Below are 15,816 nucleotides of genomic sequence, written 5' to 3' on the forward strand. Positions count from 1 at the left end.
GGACAGGTGGAGTGCTGGTGAAATAGGCAGAGATTCACCTATATAATTATGTCCCTATAGCAAGAAGCAGGAACCTAGCCCTAAACAATGTACTGCACAGACAGTATATCACAGGGGACAGGTAGAGTGCTGGTGAAATATGCAGAGATTCACCTATATATTTCTCTACCTATAGCAAGAAGCAGTGACCTAGCCCTAAACAATGTACTGCACAGACAGTATATCACAGGGGACAGGTGAAGTGCTGGTGAAATAGGCAGAGATTCACCTATATATTTCTCTCCCTATAGCAAGAAACAGGAACCTATCCCTAAACAATGTACTGCACAGACAGTATATCACAGGGGACAGGTAGAATGCTGGTGACATATGCAGAGATTCCCCTATATATTTCTCTACCTATAGCAAGAAGCAGGAACCTAGCCCTAAACAATGTACTGGACAGACAGTATATCACAGGGGACAGGTGGAGTGCTGGTGAAATATGCAGAGAGTCACCTATAGATTGCTGCCCCTATAGGAAATAGCTGGAATCTCTCCCTAAACAATGTACTGGACACACACAGTATATCACAGGTGGTGACAGGTGCAGTGCTGGTGAAATATACAGAGAGTCACCTATAGATTGCTGTCCCTATAGGAAATAGCTGGAACCTCTCCCTAAACTATGTACTTGACACACACAGTATATCACAGGTGGTGACAGGTGCAGTGCTGGTGAAATATACAGAGAGTCACCTATAGATTGCTGTCCCTATAGGAAATAGCTGGAACCTCTCCCTAAACTATAAGATGCAGATCTCACAGAAATAAACAGTGCTTGTGTAGATTTCTGAAGCAGGATACACCTCTCTGACACTGTCCCTCAATCAACAGCAGCCTGTCCCTATAGTTTAGGGAGAGGTTCCAGCTATTTGCTATAGGGACAGGCTGCTGTTGATTGAGGGACAGTGTCAGAGAGGTGTATCCTGCTTCAGAAATCTACACAAGCACTGTTTATTTCTGTGAGATCTGCATCTTATAGTTTAGGGAGAGGTTCCAGCTATTTGCTATAAGATGCAGATTTCACAGAAATAAACAGTGCTTGTGTAGATTTCTGAAGCAGGATACACCTCTCTGACACTGTCCCTCAATCAACAGCAGCCTGTCCCTATAGCAAATAACTGGAACCTCTCCCTAAACTATAAGATGCAGATCTCACAGAAATAAACAGTGCTTGTGTAGATTTCTGAAGCAGGATACACCTCTCTGACACTGTCCCTCTATCAGCAGCAGCCTCTCCCTACACTAGCTAATGCAGAGTGACGAGCTGTGCTGTGTGCCTCTATCTGAAAGAGAGGCTGGTCACATGCTGGGTCACATGCTGCACTGGCCAATCTCAGCCATGCCATTAGTAGGCATGGCTGTGATGGCTTCCTAGTCACACTAGTAAAACAAATGGCGATTGGCTGCCGTGCAGCGCGCCATAAAATAGCCGAACTCCGAACCCGAACCCAAACTTTTTCCAATTATTCGGGTTCGGGAGCAAAAAAAAAACAAAAACCGTACCGAACCCGAACTTTACAGTTCGGGTTCGCTCAACCCTAATAGACAGCCCTGAGGCACCCTTTAAAATTAAGGACAGTCTCAAAGCACCCCATTCTTATATTAAAAAAAAAAAATTCAAATTATTTTGCATAATGCAGCAAAAGCCACAAATGTAGGATACCCAACATTAGAGGTGATTTATTCTTCCAAAGCAAATACACCTTTGCACACTGGTACTTAGTACTAGTATTCCAGTGTTTTCTCTTTTGTCTCTTTTCCCTCAGTTTCTCTCGATCACTCAGCTAATGTGGCCCCAGTATAAATGAAGAAATCACCGCTCCAGGTGAATAAGCTGTGCCTGGTAAGAGCTTTAATCAAGTGCAAGCCCTTGGCCGCCTTCGTGGATATGTTAATTAGAAAAGAAATGGCTGCACATCGAAGAAAGTCCAATTAGCCGTTTTATTGAATCACCAAAGCAATATCAAAGGACACCAAAATACAGTCTTGTAGACGCATTTCACACAGTAGAATTGTGCTTAATCATTAACTGATTAAGCACAATTGTATTTTGTGAAGCGCATTTACAAGACTGTATTTCGGTGTCCTTTGATGTTACTTTGTCTGTTTTCTAAAGAAAATTGACTGCAAGACTTTTGTGCACCTTTTTTATGTGGTGGCAAATGTATTTGCTTGATTTAAACTGAAAGTTTGGTTGTGTTTTAGTCAAAGAATTTGAAATGCAAAGAAGTTTTTTTGTTGTTGTGGAGAATACATACAGCATGTGCATGATGAACTGAGACTGTGTTTGCAACACAGTCCAAATATTTAAGCTTACCAGTGTCTCTAGATATTATTATAAATTCTTAGTAATTATATCCGTTGAACCTTGCTCTATGGGTTTTGGTGTTAACTATACACCCTACTGCACGCAATGCCTGAGAAACATGATCGCATGAAACGGTTGCCAAATATTGCATGGACACATGTAGGGAGATGCACTATAAAAGTAGAGGTTCTGAGAGTTAAATGGATGAAGCAGCTGCCTATGTTATAGATGCTGAAATCTCCAGGAAGGAGCACCGCAGTGCCAAAATGAATACCAGATAGAACACTGAAAGGCAGTATAAAGGAAATACATTCTTTTTTTTTATTTTCCCATCTTGCTCACAGACAAGTCCTTTTATGACATTAGTATATGAGCTTAATCTTACAATTTTTATAGATTAACGTGCAACATTTGAGCCTTTCTATAAACACTCCTTTAACTTAACAACATTATTCTTTTATACATACTGTAGTTCTCTCTGTCTGCATAATAGATAACATAATGTATCTTATAAGATAGCAAAGAGCTAACAACGTCTAAATAGGAGCCTCTAAAAAAATTAACAATAGTGCTTTCTTGTTAAAAAAAAAAAAGATTTAAATTCCTAACAAAGGAAAGGCCTGACCTACCCTGGTAATTAAAAGCAACAACTTCTCCAAACGCTGGAAAGGAGGAGGAACAACACAAATGTGACCTAAGTTCAAGAACAAACACAAAACTGCTTTGATTCTTTGTAGATTGTGTGGTGTTATTTATTGGACATACATAAATATAGCAAAGAGGGAGACAGGGCACCAGAATTTATCATGGTCGCAGACAACCCATCACAATTTCCAGACAGCTGTCAAAAGGAGGCCAATATTCAAGAAACAATTCAAATAACTTCAGCAACTTTAGGTTAGAAAGAAGTATATGGAAACTTTGGTGGGAAGACTTCACCTCTGCAATGCCCCAAAAATATGTCAGCGATTAAAACAGGCTAAAGACATATATCACCTTAATGTATTTTTCAAAGCCTTTTTTCTTTGATTTGAGAGAGAATGTGAACCCCCATCAGGTTTTTATTGCTGTCTGTGTCCCCTCTATTAGTCCTGGTGGCTATTGTTGCCAAGGCTGGAAGTGGGGGGAAATCTAAAATGTTTGGATGTCCTTGCAAAATAAGGTGAAGTGAAATATTCTATAGGTAAATTTGTTCTGTTGATTACTAAGAAGGATACCCTCTGGCTATGTAGCCATCTCCTCTTACTTCCTGCTTTGTTTATAGGACAGAAAGTGAAGGAAGATCTCTTTGACTGGACAGAGACCTGACCAGTGGCGGTCTTTTTTTTTGGCAAGCAACCACCTCCCCGGTTGGTCGGTTGGCGGAACCTCCTTACCCCATCAGTTGCAGGCGGCAGGTTCCTATGGGCGGCGGGCAGCAGCTGGGTTGCGGGCTCCTATGGGCGGGTTGCGGGCTCTTTTGGGTGGTGGGTTGCGGGCTCCTATGAGTGGCAGGCAGCAGCTCCTGTGTCCCCTCTGCATTATGGCGGCTTCCCCCGTGCGGCTCCTCCCTCCTCCTCCTACGTGTCCAATAGGATGGCCTGTCCTTTTAGCCAATCTGGTGACCAGTGTCAAAACCAGTTTCCTGATTGGCAGGGGGGAGGATCAGTGTTACAACAGTGAATATTGATTCGCTGTTGTAACTTACCTTGTTGGGCTCAGAGCGCACTCGCTGCGACCTGAGCCCACCCCATATTAAAGCCTTTTAGAGCCTCTGGCTCTAATCGGTGCTTCAAAAAAACAGTCCCTCCACATTGGAATCCATGGGCCAGTGTCCTTAAAGGGGTTATACACATGGATAGGGGATGCAACGATGGACGGGGTCAGTGCCCATGCACCCTTAATAGACATGCGGCCCTGGCCCTAACAGGGGTCTTAACCATTCTCTACTCTATTCAAACTTGAAAACAAATTTTCTTTTGCCTCAGCATACACTTTCATTTTATAACTTCAGCATTGTACTAGCAATACAAACAATAGTTATGTTTGTCAACTCAACATAATTGTACTCGAAAAAATGTCCTTTATGATGTGAGTGCTTTCTGTCTACTGGTTATCTCTTTCCACAGGTTCCTAGATTCCCAGCATGCTTTGCAGCTCCTCCTCTGCCATTTACTTTAAGTTTATATCACATGATACCTTGCTGTCTGTCTCTTAAAACTCATCATCTCAGCACCTCTGCAGTTCAGTAGGCAGGTTCTGTGAAATGTGTGACACATCAGTGTCTCTTCACAGGGCATATGTAGGGCACAAGTAGGTTTACAAACCTCAAGATAATTCAGATTAGCAGTGTCAACATAACTGAAATACAATGTGTAAATGTGAATACAGGCCCCCCCCATCTGGTGGACTGGGGTACTGCACATGGGGAAGAAGTAGGGGGAGGTGATTTTGCGGTCAGTTTTGGGGTTCACTAGTATATCGGGGTGCCCTGTTTATAGTTAGATTCACATTATCATGGTTTATTGATCTATCTATTACACAGTAGTTGCAAAACAATGTCAAATGGTTGCGATATTTGACTGGTTAAGGTACTGGAAACTTATTTTCATATGTAACTTCACTTGGAAAAAAGGAATGGAAAAAAAAATGCAAACTTTTTTTTTCAGAACTATTGCTTTAATCATCATCTTCTCCCAGTATCTGAGGAATATAGAAATGCCACTGATCTCCTATAGCAAAGGAAAATGGAAAATCAGCACATATCCTGTTTTCAAGCTATTTCCAGTAAGTCAAACAAAATAAATCTAACCTTTTTACTAAAGTTAATATTGTGGAACACACTTAGGCCCCGTACACACGACCGAACATGTCCGCTGAAACTGGTCCGCAGACCAGTTTCAGCGGACATGTTCGGTCGTCTGTACGTCCGACCGGACAATTTTCCGGCGGATTGGACAGGTTTCCAGCGGAAATATGTTTCTTAGCATGCTAAGAAACATGTCCACTGGAAGCCTGTCCATCGGACATGTTCGGTCGTCTGTACAGACTCACCGTACATGTCCGCTCGGCCGAAAGCCCTCGCATGCGTCAAAGTGATTAGACGCATGCGTGGAAGCATTGACCTTCCAGGGCCGCGCACGTCACCGCGTCATCGTCGCCGCGATGGCGCGGCCACGTCACCGCGTATCGTGTCCGCGCGGATTTCTGTCTGATGGTGTGTACAACCATCAGACAGAAATCTCCGAGCGGACATGTCCGCTCAAAACGGTCCGGCGGACGGTTTTCAGTGGACAGTCCGTCCGTGTGTACGAGGCCTTAGAGTAAATGATTGACAAATGAACACCATATGGATCCAATCATCAATAAAATGAAGAATACAGACACAACAGTTTTTTTTTCTTTTATTTAGATTTTACTCTTTATGGGTTAATTTACTAAAACTGGAAAGTGCAAAATCTCATGCAGCTCTGCACAGAAACCAATCCGCTTCCAGTTTTTTTGTCAAAGCTCAATTGAACAAGCTTAAGTTAGAAGCTGATTGGCTACCATGCACAACTGCACCAGATTTGGCACTCTCCAGTTTAAATAAACCAACCCCTTTATGTAAGAGATTTGACAGAAAACAGAACAGAACAAACAGAAAAATTGAGGATGTCTGTGTTCATTTTAGCTATGTAATGACAGTAATGTTGGCCATATATAGATGGATCTACTTCTTGAGGAGGTTCCTGTGATTTAATGTATGGCCAGCTTATATTTGTTGAAAGTTTCGGAGTCAGGCACTATGAAGAAAAAAATAAAATGTAAAATCTGTCAGACCAACTCCAGTACACACGGGCCGAATGTCGGGTGGCATCGGCTGGTTCAATAAAAACCTTCTGACACCTTCGACCCGTGTGTACTAGAGTTGGTCTGACAGATTTTACATTTTATTTTATTCTTCATAGTTCCTGACTCCTAACCTTTCAATAATTATAAGCTGGCCATACATTAAATGATTTTCGTATTCAATTTCCTTTAGATTTGGCTTCAACTGTATAGTGCATGGGCCTGTCTGATTGCATATAAATTGAAAGTGTTTAGGTTTATTATATAGTTATATATTTAGGTTAGGTCATATTGTATGGTTTTAGTAAACCACAAGAATAATTGTACAAGAAAATTGTGTAATGTATAAACAGCCTTTTTTTTTTAAGCATAAGCCTTTTGTTATCATATTGGCCACTTTCAATTTGTTACACATATAGTCCTATTTTGTCATCTCCAGAGACTCCTCTAATTGCCACATGAGGGGTATCAGAATCAAAAAGGTATAGCATATCCATCTCTGGCTATACCAAAGGTGTGCACTGTAGGTTGATAGCAGTATTGGTTAACTATTCATTCAGTCACTAGTAGGCAAAGACATACAGTAGGTAAGAACGATTAAAGAGGAGCTGGACAAGCTTATTAGACTAATTAAAGTGGAGTTCCACCCATAAATATAACATTACATCAGTAGTTTTAAAAAAATGTCATTAGTCCTTTACGAAATTTTTTTTTTTTTTAGATGCCTTCAAAGTGTTATTGCTAGGCAGAATAGTTAATCTTCCCACTTCCTGCACCTAGGTGCGTAATGCACCGCACAGACTCCTGGGAATGTAGTGGGTGTAACTTACCAGGAGTCTGTGCACTCCCCAGTCTTAAAGAATCATGTGACTTGGACAGCACAGGTGCTGAAACCTGATCTGACACTGCTTGTGCAGCACTGAGCATGTGCAAGATCTGCAAGGCTGAAATCCAGGAAGTCATACAGTCTGGCTTCATGATGCCCACACTTAAGATGGCCCCAGTCAATTTCTATTTTATAAAGTGTCTAAATGCTGTAACAACCTAACAAAACAGACCTTAGTTTACAGACTAACTTTACTAGAATACATTAAGCTTGTGTATTACAGGGGTATTTATATTTAAAAAGTGAAATTGTGGCCGGAACTCTGCTTTAAGGGTATTATTCAATGAAGAAAACACTAAGCCATTTTGTACAGAACAAATGTCTAGATGTATTCTATAACCACAGCTCACTGCTTCGGTTTCATGACAAAACACAGCCTCCACCTCTTAGCACTGAATCGGTTGCATTAGATATATACAATATAAACAATTCTTGTGAGGGACTACTGATGTGCACTTGATACTTCCTACACAGCATTGCTATCTTTCTGTTTGGTCATATAAGGTGGTGCAATGTAAGGATAGAAAGTAGAAAGGGCGGAGAAAGTGAACACATTTCAAGAATGCAAACACAAGTTTCTATAAAGATTAGATGTATTATAGTGTAAAAATACACTCTCTGTCACACGTGTCTGTTGGCTTCTGTGTGCAAAGCATTCTGTATCTCCGACTTATCAAGAGGAATCATCTTAGTATGCCACAATATATTTTTTATTGTTCCTTTAGTGCATAGCATATCTACAGATATTGAATAGAATTCTTTCATAAGCTCATGAATATAACCATAGTAGTGATATCCGACCTAATTATAGTCAGAGAAAATGTAGCATGGGGTTAATTACAGGAATAGTTCTTTAATCAGTGGCCCTATAAGATTTAAATAGATTTTACATTTTAATTTATTCTTCATGGTGCCTGACTCCTAACCTTTCAACAATTATACCTTACACCAATCTCTAGCTTAACAATGGTGCATATTCTATAAAACAGGAAAAAAAAATGAGGACAGTGCTGGAGTTGTTGCCTATATAAACTAATGATAATTCCTGTAAAAAAAAAATCATAAAATACATTTCAAAATCTGATTTCTTGCTATTCAAAATAAATAAATAATACATAGGTGATGTTCTTTGCTAGGATAAAGAAAAAAGAAGGGCACTTCTGGATAGTTGTGTCTGACCAGAGAGAATGTCCCCAAGAGGATAGGTGTAATTTTGGTTGATGAACGTCTGTATAGAGCACTGAGGCGGCACTTTAAGAGAAAAGCAACAACTCTAAAAGAAAAGGATAAAAAAGAAGGCGCCTCTAAGCAGCATTAAGACTTTATTGGCCAAAGGGTTAAAAAATACTTAATAGAGGTAGAAGTTAAAGGGTCATCATTTGTTTAAAGGAGTCCAGCAGTAGGGGTAGTCCTAGGATGGTCAGGTCCACGGCAAGGTTTTATTTATCCTGGCTGTCCAGCAGAGGAAAACCGCGTGACAGGAGACCAGTGGAGAGAAAGCTGTGTTGTGATAACCCAGAATGGAACGCTGCGGCTGGACTCATGGATGATGTCACCGGAAATGCGCCCAGAACAAGAGTGGAATGCACGGGCCGGAAGTGACATCTATTGGGCGTAACGCAGAGATCTGATAGGCTCCTTCTTCATGCCGTTGGCATATGATGAGTCTTTAACTTCTACCCGTAGTAAATGTTTTTTAACCTTTGGCCAATAAAGTCTTAATGCTGCTGCCCTTAGAGGCGCCGTCTTTTTTATCCGATGTTCTTTGCTAGGTGACAACATTTTTGCCCAACAATGTTTCTTTTAACCACTTGAGATCCGCGCTATGGTCGAAAGACGTCCACAGCGCGGCTCTCAAGTGCCGGGTGGACGTCCATAGACGTCCTGCTGTTGTTGTTCCCTGTGCGCGCCGCTGGGGGCGCGCAGCGGGGAAACAACGTGCCCGGCGCATCGCTCGGGAGCCGATGCGAGTGCCTGGCGGCCGCGATGTCCGCCAGACACTCGCGATCGTCGGGAACACAGCCACAGTGCTGTGAGGGAGAGAGGAGACCGATCTGTGTCCCTTTACATAGGGACACAGCATCGGTCACCTCCCCCAGTCACCCCCCTCCCCCCACACAGTAAGAACACTATGTAGGGAAACACATTTAACCCCTTCCTCACCCCCTAGTGTTAACCCCTTCACTGCCAGTCACATTTATACAGTAATTAGTGCATTTTTATAGCACTGATCGCTGTATAAATGTGAATGGTCCCAAAATTGTGTCAAAAGTGTCCGATACGTCCGTCGCAATATCCCAGCCCTGACAAAAAAATCGCAAATCAACGCCATTACTAGTAAAAAAAAATAAAACAAAAAAACCATAAATCTATCCCCCATTTCGTAGGCACTATAACTTTTGCGCAAACCAGTCGCTTATTGCGATTTTTTTTTTTTTTTTTACAAAAATACGTCGAAAAATACGTATCGGCCTTAACTGAGAAGAAAAATTGTTTTTTTTTAAAAAAATTGGAGATTTATTATAGCAACAAGTAAAAAAAATATATATATTTTTTTAAATTGTCGCTCTTTTTTTGTTTATAGCGCAAAAAATAAAAACCGCAGAGGTGATCAAATACCACCAAAATAAAGCTCTATTTGTGGGGAAAAAAGGACGCCAATTTTGTTCGGGAGCCACGTCGCACGACTGCGCAATTGTCAGTTAAAGCGACGCAGTGCCGGAAGCTGAAATTTTCGCCTGGGAACGAAGGGGGTTTATGTGCCCAGTAAGCAAGTGGTTAAAGCAGTTGTAAAATAACTTCATAAAACTATGGGGTTGATTTTTGCTGACTTTTATTTTTCTTTCTTTTGGGAGGGGGGAGGGACGAAACTCTGCTTTAAGGATAATAGATGGAAAAAATAGTTGACAGACACTCATAGAGGCAATACTGGGCCTGATGCAATCATGTAGATGTGGCCCAGCATCTTCCACCCAGGCACCAACATTGGTATGCACAGGGAGGAGGCTGCAGTGCCTTGTACAGTATTTCATAAGTTGTCTAGTTTTTTGATGTATCAACAAAGAGTATTGGTGGGAATGTCAGTACATATCAATGTTTCTGTCATATTAGTTTTAATTTCTGCCAAGTTTCTATCAAGTTATTTCTGTCCTTACATACATTTTAAAGGCACCCAGCTGCCTGCCTGGTGTATAATATAATAAAACATATATAATATAATATAAGAAATATAGGACACTGATGTTTTTAGACTATTCCATTTGCTGGTTGAATGTTTTTTATTGATATAAAATGTAAAATACCACATTTGGCAACTAGATAGCACCAAGCCCGATAGGAAATTCCAATGATATTTAGGCCTCACACTGGGCGTTTTTTTACAGCTGCTATTTTGGGTGTTAGACTTGTTTTTAACTGCCCCTAACTAAACTCCCCTGCTTGTTATCCTATGCGTTCATACACATATAGGCTTTTATCAGCATTTTTGGCAGGAGAGTTTAGTGAGAGAAAAAAACCTCTGCCAGCGTGTTCTAGAGCAGTAGCATTTAGCAGAGTTTTTTTTTTGTGAAGCGGAGGCTGCCAGGGTCCTTAGCAACCAGTGAAAAGCTGGTTGTCAAGAAGCGGGCTGGGAAGCTGGCTGCCGCGTCCCTAACAACGAATGAGTCATCAGCTGTCAGTGTTCCCTGCTGACAGCTGAGTGTAAAAAAAAAAAACATTGCCAGCAATAAAAAAAAATTAAATACCAGGTATGGTATGGATTCTGAGAAGAACCCCTATACCAAATTATTTTTTAAAAATGGCATGCCCCCCCCCCCCCCCAAAACCCATACCAGATCCTTATCTGAGCATACAGCCTGGAAGGCCAGGAAAATGGGGGAACATACCCCTCCTGAACCATACCAGGCCACATGCCCTTAACATGTTGATGGGGACAAGGGCCTCTTCCCCACAACCCTGTGGTTGTGGGGGTCTTCGGGCAGGGGGCTTATCGGGATATGGGAGACCCTCGGATCGTGGCCCCCCTCATGTTAATGAGTTTTGGGTAAATAGTACTCTTACTCATTCACCAAAAAAGTGTAAAAAGTAAACAAAAACACAACACAAGTTTTTGACTTTAAAAAAAAAAAATGCCTCCCCGTTGTAGATTCATCATCAATCAGGACGTCCGCTGCCACCGCTGACCCGATAAAAGAGAGGAAAAAACCTCCAGTCCTGACAAAGGCTCCTGTGGTCTGACAGCTATTAAATAACCAAGAGGTGGGGCTACCCGATGACATTATTGGGTGACCCCCTTGTGATGTCATCGACTGAGGGCATGCTAGGTTGGTGAAGTAACAAGGGGTCGTTGCCACCTGGTGATATCATCGGGTGGCCCCCTGCCCCTTAGTTATTTAAAATCTGTCAGATGCTCACTCATCCCCCCTACCTTTCCTGGCCTGCCAGGCTGCATGCTCAGGTAAGGGTCTGGTGCAGAGTTTTCTCTCAAAATCCATACCAGACCTAAGGTTCTGGTATGGATTTAGGGGGGCCCACGCTGTTTTGTTTTTATTTTGGCATGGGGTTCACCTTAAATTTATACCAGACCCAGAGGACCTGGGGGGATGGGGGGGATCCCACGCCTTTTTTTCACATTTTTCTTATTGCTAACAATGGTTTTGATCACATTCAGCTGTCAGTGGGGAAGCCCACTGACGGCTGATGACTCATCCGTTGTTAAGGCCCATTTTCTGGCCTGCTTTCCAGCCCACTACTAAACACATTAAAGAATTTGCATTTTTTTCCAGCGATTATAAAGCAGTTTTTAGCTTTCTATGTGCATGAAGCCTTATTGCCTTCTGTGGCTGAAATTTCCATTTTAAATAAAAAAAACATTTCGGCCAGCACAAGAAATAGCTTAACGTTAACAACACCTCAAATGCAGGTCATAAACAGAGTGCATTTACCTGCACCAGATCACATGGTACAAAAGGACCATGTTATTAGTTTGCGGTGCTGCTCCAAAAAAGGTGCATGCATGTCTTTGGTGCAATGCGGTGTAAACTGAGCTCATTCAAACTGAATGGGCTTGAATCGCACTGCACTGAATGGCATGTGAATTGCACAGGAATGTGGTGCAGTTCTTTTTTTTTTTTATTCTTTATTGGAAAATTATTATTATACAAAACACACCCACATTAATATATACAAACTCAATAAATAATTAGATAAATATGCATTTTTCCTAGGTTTTCCATTTACCCGTTTCCCGTGCCCCCTCCCCCTACCCGCCCTGATCTGACATCCTCCTTTGTTATTATACTTTATTCTCCAACTTTTCCTGTCATTCCCTGCACATATTTATCTGACAACTTAAAAACTCTCCATTTCTCCCTTATTGCTCTATTACTTTCTCCCCTTCCCTGCTCTCCACGGCTCAGGTACTCTATTGCAGCGATATGATCCACTCGCTGTATCCACTCTTTTATGGTCGGCTTTGTTATCAATAACCAATTTTTTGGAATGAATCCTTTTGCCGCATTATGCAGGGATGGGACCAGTGTTTTCAAATATTGCTTTTTTGTTTTATTTGTGCCATGGAACAAGCATGTCCAGGCATTCTGCACAACCTTCTCCCCAGTTACTACTTCAATATATTCCAGGGTCTCCTCCCAGTAATTTTTTATTATTGGACATTCCCACCATATATGCATTGTCGTTCCCATTTGATTACAGCCCCTCCAGCATAACGGGGAGTTAATAGGGTGTATTTTATTCATTCTCTCTGGGGTCAAATGCCAACGTACCATACTCTTGTAATTTGCTTCAATCGTAGTTATATCTGTTGCAAAACTGTTAACTGCTTCAATCATTTGTTTTTCCTCTATTTCTTTACCCAGTTCCTGTTTCCATTTTTCTATGAAGGGTAATGGTCCTTTCGTTTCTAGATCTGTTAGTATTTCATATGCCTGTGATATACTGTGCTTCAGGGGCTTTCCTTTATTACATAACTTTTCTATTGAGTTTAGTGTTTTTTCATTTCTAATTGGTTGTGGTATAGTGCTAACTAAGTGTTTTAACTAAAAATACTCCCATTCGCTAAGCTGGTTCCACCCGTGTGTCATAATTGAATCTTGTCTTGTCCTTATTTTACCCAATTTAATAATAATATCCTTCAATTGTGCGGTTCCCAATTGCTTGCCCAGTCGTGTCCAGTTTCCTAGCGTAAAAAAACCCTGTGCCTGCTAACGGCATTAGTGGGGAATTATATTTCCATTTTTCGTGTCGGTATATTGTATCCCAAAATTGAAATACGTTCCTAGTTATGTGATGTGTGTATATGCCCAGTGCTCTCAATTTCGGAGATATCAATATATTGTTTTGTAGGTGTGTTGTGCTTAGTGTATTTCCCATTTGAACCCACTTTTTTCTTGTGTATGGATTTGCCCATTCCGCTAATCTTGCCAATATAATTGCCTTATAGTATCGTTTTATGTCTGGTAATGCCATATCCCCATTCTTTTTTTTCCGTGTTAACAACGCATAATTTATTCTTCCCTTTTTACCCTGCCATATATATCTCAGGATCAAGGTTTTAATAACCTTAAAAAAAATGTGGTGCAGTTCTTGTGCAATTTACATGCAGTTCATAATGAGAACTGTCATTCCTACAAGAGGGAAGAAACACAGTTCATACAAAAAGTATACAGTCACTTAACCTCTGGTAGCTCCAGCCAGATGACCAGCAGATTAATGGAGAAAAGATTTAACACAGTTAAAACTTCTTACGCTGCCTGGGTGTTCAACACATTGTAAATTTTTGCACAGACATTGTCAGACAGTCTTCTAATGTATCAATGACTTCTTCTGAAATAAACCTTTCATTGAACTAAAAGTAAGCACAACAAATATAATTGGCCATTCTTTATATCATCCTTTTTTGTGAACTAGTAGCTATAAATATAAATAAACCTGTCGCTATAGCTCATGGCTAGAAGGTCAGACCCATATAAATCTTTTTTTTTTCTACTTCTCCCACTTGACTGAATGCAAATACTAAAAAAAGAAGACAAGAGTCTAAGCAAAATTATCATCTTCATCTTGTAAAGTCAATAAATTATACTATACAGTTAGCTTAGCTTAAACATGATTTTCTACCAGATCTCTGGAGCTGTAATTTCATCGGGAAATTCTTCTGTACACAAAAATGCAAGAGGGTGCCAAGTACTGCAAGAATGCTAAATTGGGTTAATGTTAATGGCAATTTGTTTAAAATATTGCAATATTGACGGCATCATTAGTACATCTGAGTACTCAACAACAGTGACAAAATTCTCTGTTCCTGGAGTTGGTCCAACAGACATATAGAAAAATCTAATATGTAGGATGTGTATCACATAACTGGTTAGAAGACAAGATGACAAGAGGGATTCCCTTACAACTGTGGTCCATACACCCCTGGAATAGAGAACATGGGATGAGATGGTACAGAATGACATGAGTGTCAAAAGTCCAGTCCATAAAAGCTCATTTCTGGGAAAAGGCTCAACTGCGAGGTGCACATGCAAACTAATAATAGGAACACTGAGAGGCAGGGCCAAAGGAGAAGTCACCATAGTGAAGAAGGCTGAACAGCAGCTGGCAGGAACATTGGAACCCAAGACACGCTACAAGCATTGTTTGAGACAGATGGTTGCTGGCAACCAAAGAGGCTGACAGCAGGCAAGGCAGAAAGCAGAGTAGTGGTTTGGAGGCAGGCTGAAGTCACACTAGGAAGTCAGCAGAATCATGGTCAAGAGATAGGCCAAAGCCACACCAGATATTCAGCAGAACTGCAGTCAGGAGGCAGGCCAAGGTCACACAGGAAAGTCAGCAAAAATGAGCTATGGTCAGGAACTAGCCAGTCAGCAATGAACAGGCAGACAAATGGTCGGGATTACACCAGGTCTTGACAGGAAATCAGAGCAGAGAGGAATCCAGGGGCAGGCTGAGACAGCAACGTTTAAGCCGATTGCAAAAACAGATGTGGGTTCAGGTTACAGGGTAACAGCTTTAAGACTGGTACACACTGGTCGAATGTTGTCTGTTCAACAGAAACTGGCCAACATTCCGCCAGTGTGTACAGCATCCTGACAGAAGTCGGCCAAACATCCGACTTCTTTTGGACGGTCATGCTGGATCGGCATCCAATCAGCGCCTGCAGCCTATTTATATTATTATTATTATTATTATCATACAGGCATAGGTGTGCGCAGCCTTTGGCATTAGGGTGTGCACCCCAAAGCTCAAACACACTCTACCGATCACTCACGATCTTCATTCAGAAAGGGAAGGGAGCGGTAAATGACATATTTACTGGCCCCTTCCCCTACTCATCCTAAAACATCCACAGCAACAACTGGTGGGAGAGGAGGGAAGCCGGAAGTGCTGTGGTGGCAAAGAGGGGGAGCCAGATCAGTAGGGGGAATCTGTTCTGCACAGGGTGATTAGGGTGTGCCTGGGCACACGTGGCACACCCTGTGCGCACGCCTATGCATACAGGGTTTCTTGTCAAGGCAAGAGATGACCAGGGAGTGAATTAAGAGCTTTGTTGCGTCATTGGTTAGAAAGGGGCGTATTTTGGAGATGTTGCGGAGGTTGAGGCTGCAAGATTTGTGATATCAGTGATATCAAAAGATTCATTAAACAAGCTAAAGTTAGAAGCTGATTGGTTACTAGGCACAGCTGCACCAGATTCTGTGGGACCCTGCAGATTAAAAATGGTGGTATTTGACATTTTTTATGTCAACTC

General features: G+C 41.5%; 1 protein-coding gene across 2 annotated transcripts in view; it reads left to right on the forward strand.

The window, feature by feature from the left end:
- LOC120932057 (solute carrier family 23 member 1-like) overlaps positions 1-15,816 on the forward strand; it is a 210,628-nt gene that overhangs the window by 89,871 nt on the left and 104,941 nt on the right. For both annotated transcript variants that reach the window (XM_040344158.1, XM_040344157.1), the window contains exon 6: positions 5,002-5,119. In XM_040344158.1, coding sequence (XP_040200092.1) covers positions 5,002-5,119 — 118 coding nt within the window. The remainder of the gene's footprint in view (positions 1-5,001; positions 5,120-15,816) is intronic.

Source organism: Rana temporaria, chromosome 3 (genome assembly GCF_905171775.1).
Source record: "Rana temporaria chromosome 3, aRanTem1.1, whole genome shotgun sequence".
Taxonomy (NCBI): Eukaryota; Metazoa; Chordata; class Amphibia; order Anura; family Ranidae; genus Rana; species Rana temporaria.